The sequence below is a fragment of the Schistocerca gregaria genome, chromosome X, assembly GCF_023897955.1.
Source record: "Schistocerca gregaria isolate iqSchGreg1 chromosome X, iqSchGreg1.2, whole genome shotgun sequence".
NCBI classification, from domain to species: Eukaryota; Metazoa; Arthropoda; class Insecta; order Orthoptera; family Acrididae; genus Schistocerca; species Schistocerca gregaria.
The window spans coordinates 561,970,373-561,977,111 of NC_064931.1; the positions used below are offsets into that span (position 1 = coordinate 561,970,373).

Consider the following 6,739-nt stretch of genomic DNA (forward strand, 5'->3'; position numbering starts at 1 on the left):
ATAAATTAAAAGAATTTCTAGATGACAACTCCTTCTACTCATTGGCTGAATTTTTAGATATAAATTAAGGGAGGGAAAAAAACTAACTTAAGCATTAGTGTCATGCAATATTTTGTGTAATGTAATATCTTGTACAGACATCTTTCATTAACCTGACACGTTCCACATCATTACGAAGTGTCATGTTCATGATCTATGGAACAAGTATTAATCTAATCTAATCATAATACGGAAGCAATCCTACAAAAACTGGATAGACAGCGAGTCTTCAAGGTGGAAATTATGCTCAAATATACAACAAAAGCAACAATATGCTTCATACAGAGAAAGAGACAGCATCCAATTGATCCTCAAGAAGATAAATATTACAGAGCTGGAGAGTTTTAGGCTTCTCTTCATTCAAAAGCGATTCTGAAAAACTACATTTTTGGAACTGTTTCCCATTATTTGATAAAGTACTGAAACTAAAGCTCTGAAATTTTTACCCCATATTGACAGCAGTATTATGTGGATCTACAGTGGTGGAGATAGCACTCATAGTTTGATCATAATTTTTTTAATTACAAATTTTTTAAGTATTTCAGTAAAAAATTCATATACTGCTTCCTAACAAAGTTGGATAGTTGATAGTAAATCAGTGAATGTATAAGATATGACTCTATATCCTGGCAGAGTTCTATTTTATTACCTTGGATAGTTCCTGAGAAAGCGGAATATACATATATTAATCCAACATTCTCAGGGTAGGGCACTGATTCTCCCCTTAAAGAACTATAGCAGTAAAACCAATTTTCTACAGCTATTGCACAGTTTGGCTGAATTATTAGTAGCATTCAGTTACGACGTTTACAACATATACGAATAAGGCCACCATAAACTGCTTTGTCTGACCCATGGGACATGGTCATGTAGGTGCCGAAATAACTAAACTGTGAGACTTTGGAAGTTAGATGCAAACAATCCTGTGAAAGCATACTTGGAAATTTACCTGAACCCACTTCAAGTGATGACTCTAGGAATATACTACAACCCCATACATATCACTCCCATGGGGATAGCATAAGTAAGATTACACCAATTACAGTGCTAACAGCGTTGTTTAAGCAATAATTCTTCCTGTGCTCCATAAGCGAATGGAACGGGAAGGAACCCTAATAACTGACACAATGGGACATACTCTCTACCACACACTTTACAGTGGTTTGCAGATTATAAATGCAGTTTTAGATATAGATCACAGAAATATTTTGACAAATGATGCCATGATGGTAACGAGCAAAGTTTCGTGAATACATTTCATATGTGATGCTCATGTTCCAAAACTTGCAAAATTCTTTCAACAATTCTTTTGAAGATGAAAACTATGAAGGGACACAGTACTATGAGCAAACTTTAAAGACTTTGGAGGCATCTGCCAGTTTGTACAAAATGCCTGAGCTTCATTTTTTACAACATCATGAACATTAACCAGTCAGCAGACCCAATGATGCTTTGCTCTGAATTACAGGCTTGTGATTAAACGTATGTTGTGTGTACATCTACATCTACTTTTCTACAAGATATATATTTATCAAGTGCATGGACAACTATTATTAAAAATCTGAGCCTCAGTTATTATACATGCTGCTTCACAGCAGCATGTCTTATTGAGACATGGTGCTATTGCCTAGTTATCTAGTTTGCTGAACGTATTTATCCTTCTATATTTCTTAGTTGCCCTTTGCATTTAGGTAATATTGATTGCTAAAATTATTTTATGTTGTGGTCACTAATACGAGTTTCCATGTGGACATCCTCAAAGAGGTCAGATCTATTTGTAGCTTTTAGGTCCAATATATTCCCATTATGAGTGGGCTACTGAACAATTTGCTCTAGGTAGTTCTCAGATAACACATTTAGTAATGTTTCACAGAGCATCTTGTCACACCCACCACTTACCAAATTATGTTCTTCCCAATTGATTGTTCGCTGATTAAAATTTCCTCTAATGGTGAGAGTATGTTTCGAGAACATATGTACTAGTGAATTTAGCTTTTCTCTAACGTTTATGATTACATCTAGATGTGAGTCTGGTGACTGATAGAAGGATCCCATTATAAATGTATGCCTACCCTTGATACTGAGTCTTGCTCAGGCAGTCTTGCCTGCAATGCAGTTTCTATCTTGGTGGATTTGAATTTCTTGTCTACTGTGACAAATACACCATCTCCATTTACCATTAGACTATCCTTCAGCTATATGCTTCACATTTATCCCAAAAAATCAGTGTTATCAATTTTGGTTTTAACAAGCTTCGTATTCATAATATTATGTGATCTCCACTGCTTTTTAGCAGTGTCTCAGACTTCGGCATTTTGCAGTGAATTATTTCATAGTTAATGACTAGGATTTTAACACTCTCGCCTCTAAGGCGCACCTTTTTCATTTTATACTGGTACTTCTGGGTATTTTACAGCTGTCGTTGTTTGGATTAGATGGAGAGCCACATAATCTAAGAAAAACCTTGTGTGCAACCCACACACAGTCAGAGTAGTGCATATTTGAGCCATTTAGAGGGACCATATTGTTCTCAACCCCATGGCCTAACTCCAGGAAGTTGCTGCCTAGCTTGTTACAGAACCTTCCACGACTCTGTTTCAGTCTTTCCTTTCAGATTTTAACCAGGGGCCAGGATCAATTCTATCGACAATGCTCCAAATAGTGAGCTTCATTGAAATTCCATGTCAAGGCTGATCATGCCCTCCTTCTCTACCAGTCGCTGGATATATCCAAGTATGATCTTGGAGCTTAGATAACTACTCTGTCAGACACTGGATTATCCAGGTAAGACACTGGATGACAGGCATTTTTTCCGAATTTAGGTTAGAATCTTCGGTTGGTTGCACCCTGTTCCCACAGTGGCTGCCAGAGTACTTCTTCAATGTGTTGAAAGAGGCCATCATGCATACACACAGAGTGCATCTGATATTCCCCCTCAGCCCCCCTCCCCCTTGCTGCCGTTTCCCTTTTTTCGATGTACGTTTGAGCTGGCAACGATGAAGAGATCCATTCTTTTTGACCCAGGACACAGAAGGATTCCCTTCAGGTGAAGTCAGCAGTTCAAACCTGTAGGGTTGGGAGATGGGTACAACAACCTAAGTTCTCTCTGGTCTCCTCAGTACTGGACTCCTAGCTCTACCACTGACACTCCACTCACAGTGAAGTGAACGATCAGTGATGGATATTGTAGTTCCTGGAGTCAGGATCCACAGGAGGGATTAGTACCTGAGATATGTTTGGTAAACCTGGAAGACGATTCTTGGGAGCCCTCCCAACATACCCATTTGCAGCAGCATCCACTCATTTGACAGTATCCATTCAAGAGTATCCTCTCATTTTGGATGTATGGAACGAAAACTGGATCTAATCTAATCCATAATCTATGGGCGTTAGCTGTCTCATCCCATGGGGAAGAACAGCATTCACAGTGGGGCTGCATTGTGGCTAGTTCAATGTTTTGTAGAACAGGAAACGAATAACGTTAAAAGACGCTTTGTGATTCTTATTTTAATTTCTAAACTTGTTAAGCTAAAATTATTATCATACTATTTCCCTTAAGAACAGAGGCGTTTAGTATACAAAAAGAGATTTTTGTTAAGGAAACAGAAAAACCTAGCATTAATGTCACTAATTTCATGAATCCTTTTTAAACTCTAAAATAGGGTTAATTTACGATAAATGCAGACTCTATACACTCCTACTGAAATAGGCAATACGTCAAGACACATGTACTAGTTTTGATACAATCAAAACATTTTTAAATGTTACTTCTAGTTTTTGGACTTAAAAAGTTGTCGAGGCGAATTTATCTGACTCACATGATTGTCCTCGAACACAAAGAAAATACCGGTATTCAGCTTATATGTCAAATGCAATTAAATAAACTTGCGAATTGTCCGGATTTTGCAGTAAGCTGGGTCTCGCCTTTCGTGTCAAAGACGAGCATTGCAGCGTATATGGGAGGTTCTCACAAAAACGACGTAAAATATGAATGTAACTTTGAGCTACATAGCGCAAAAACGACGTAAAATGTAGTAGTAGTAGCACAGTCTAACATAGACTGTGGTAGTAGCTTTAGTCATCCGTAGATCTCTTTTTACATGGATATTGGACATGTCAACATATCTTTGAGCTACGCAGCGCAGTAACTGCATTCTGCAGTCATCTATGGCCGTATTGAATTTTAGGGGTTAAGTTGCAGAGGTAATGTCGATGTGCAGGGAATGTAAGGAGTAGAAGAATTTCACGAAATTATCAACTAAATTTATAGAATGGCTGGAGAAGTGGAAAGCGCTAAACAGGCAACACCTGGTGGCGACACTATTTTTGGCAAAATATTAAGAAAAGAAATTCCGTGTAATTTCATTTATGAAGATGACCAGGTAGGATGATCAGCATTTACTTTTGTCTACCACGAAAAAAAGGGGTTAATGATATAAGCTTATGATTTCTTTTTCAGTGTGTTGCCTTTCAGGATATTAATCCACAGGCACCTACTCACTTTCTAGTTATTCCACGTAAACCAATACAAAGGCTTTCCGAATCAAGTGATAGTGATGAACAGGTAATATACATATGCTGTTTAGTGAAAGTAGCCAATTGTTCTGTCACCGGTCTTACACCTTTTACTGTGTTAATGTTTACTGGATTTGATAAGTGATATATTTTGGTTGTAGCTCGCTGTTGCGGCGAGATGTTTAGTGTGCTATAAAGAAACTTCGACTCTCTTTCAGTTGCTCGGCCACCTCATGAGCACTGCAGCAAAGGTAGCCAAGCAGCAGGGACTGAAAAATGGCTTTAGGCTAGTGGTGAATGATGGACCAGATGGATGTCAGTCAGTTTACCACCTGCATATACATATTCTTGGAGGTCGCCCGATGGGATGGCCACCAGGTTAATTTCTTGAACGTACACCACCTGCACACATTAAATGTATTGCAGTTGCTGAATATTAAACTTATGTACGCATATTGAAAATAAAATATTTGGCATTTAATTGTGCTGTGTTGGTAGCTTTGGTTTGCCGTAATACTTTCACATGTTTGTTGCCATAGAACTTGTCAGAAGAGAGATTTTTAATATCTGTTAACAGGACTGACATAATATTGAGTGGTGTAGTCTTTCTTAAAATAAAAAAAAAAAATCTGCTGGACTGCAGTACAGTGTCCTACTACTGCCATTTTCTGCTGGTTGTTTGTTTTTTTTCCAAAACAGTTTGTCACATTTAAAGGAGGTATTACTTGGAAGAAGTAACTGTAGATGATTAACAGATATGGGCCATCTACAGTGATTTTCTTAGGATACTATGGCATGGACCTTGACACTACACAATTTACAACTTTTGGTTGGGCACAGAATCTTTATTCTGTATTTTTTACTAATGGCTCATATCTTCGGTTAGTCAATGATACCTTTCCTGTGACATTGGGTTCAATGAGTCAGCAACTAATTTAACAGTTGTTAAAGAAGAGGGGAAAAAAATTAGATGTACAGTTCTGGACATGAAGGAACAATAACTAGTACTGTGTAGTGCAAACACTTAAAATTACAGGTAGTCATTGTCACCAACATTAACAGTTAATGTGAAGTTTGGTAACGTACTGTATTGTATGTGACGGTTATTGGTTATGTTGTCAACTAAACGTACTGATAGCAGATGTGTGCTTGGTCTAATAACAAAATGTGACAGTTAAAAGCCATATTGACTGTTGCAAAAAATATGAAAGTTTTACAAGTACTGCTGCCTTTTTTATTTTATTTATTTGCTGCCTCGACTGTTTTTAGGTCTGTGTTATTGAAATGTAAGTTGTGGTATACTGAGCTGTAGTATATATATCTTGTCTAGGTTAGGTCGAAAGATGTTTGGTTGTGAGTTAAAGTGGTATAGGATGCATGAGTTAATCCCAGTCTCACTTGAAACCTATAAACACAGTGACCAGCAACTTGAAAAAGATCTGCAGTTTGTCTCCTTTGGCACACATTTTTCACGATCTGGATTGTACGAAAACTATAATTCAGTGTCGGGTAATCCGGAAGATTGGAACCTTAACTTTTGTCCTTTGTGTTTTTTGTCTCCTTGATACACAAAAAGTGAAGTCATTGTAAATTAATAGGTTGTTTTTATATTGGCTGTGGAATCTGTCATATCGCTCACACATTTTTTGGTGAATTGTTTGTGGGATTAATAAGTAGAATTGCAGAATTTTCACTCAAACATTGAAGTTTCCACTGAAAGGTTAAAGCCAAATGAACAACTGTTTCATTCAAATTACTATTAATTTTTGAATCCAAGATAAACCATATCAACAATACTAAGGATACTGACTCTACAGATATGTTTGGATGAGGTGATAAGAAAATAAAATTATTGAATTGATATTTGTTGGAGGATTTGAGTTGTGCATTGTTAATGAAAAGTTGTTGGCCAGTGTGTTCAACTTAGTGGGTAGCATTTAAACCCTTGTGACCTGTTTGAATGCTGGGAATGTGAAGGAAAACCCTGTGTTAAGGCCCCGCGTATGGGTAGTGTAACATGTTCAATATTTTGTGAATCATTTTTAAATATTAGTGGTTGTCAAATCTGAAGTATTTTGTAGATTGTCTGATTACAGTGGAAATTCTAAACAGCTGAAAATTGACTGCATTCTGGACAACAGTGATGTTTAATTACTTTTCACAACTTACTTCAGGCTTTCATTTG

The 6,739-nt window shown here is 37.2% G+C and overlaps 1 protein-coding gene across 1 annotated transcript; it reads left to right on the plus strand.

The window, feature by feature from the left end:
- Positions 1-4,177: 4,177 nt before the first annotated feature.
- On the plus strand, positions 4,178-5,035 carry LOC126299056 (adenosine 5'-monophosphoramidase HINT1). The gene is made up of 3 exons (XM_049990713.1): positions 4,178-4,421; positions 4,499-4,603; positions 4,773-5,035. Exons 1-3 carry the CDS (start codon positions 4,311-4,313, stop codon positions 4,935-4,937), a joined length of 381 nt encoding a protein of 126 aa, XP_049846670.1. The 5' UTR covers positions 4,178-4,310; the 3' UTR covers positions 4,938-5,035.
- Positions 5,036-6,739: the final 1,704 nt, after the last annotated feature.

Excerpts from the sequence above, each read along its gene's own strand:
- LOC126299056 (XM_049990713.1), top strand. The coding sequence starts at position 4,311 with ATGGCTGGAGAAGTGGAAAGCGCTAAACAGGCAACACCTGGTGGCGAC. Across the intron at positions 4,422-4,498 it reads TCATTTATGAAGATGACCAG|TGTGTTGCCTTTCAGGATAT; the intron begins GTAGGATGATCA and ends TTTCTTTTTCAG. Across the intron at positions 4,604-4,772 it reads CAAGTGATAGTGATGAACAG|TTGCTCGGCCACCTCATGAG; the intron begins GTAATATACATA and ends ACTCTCTTTCAG.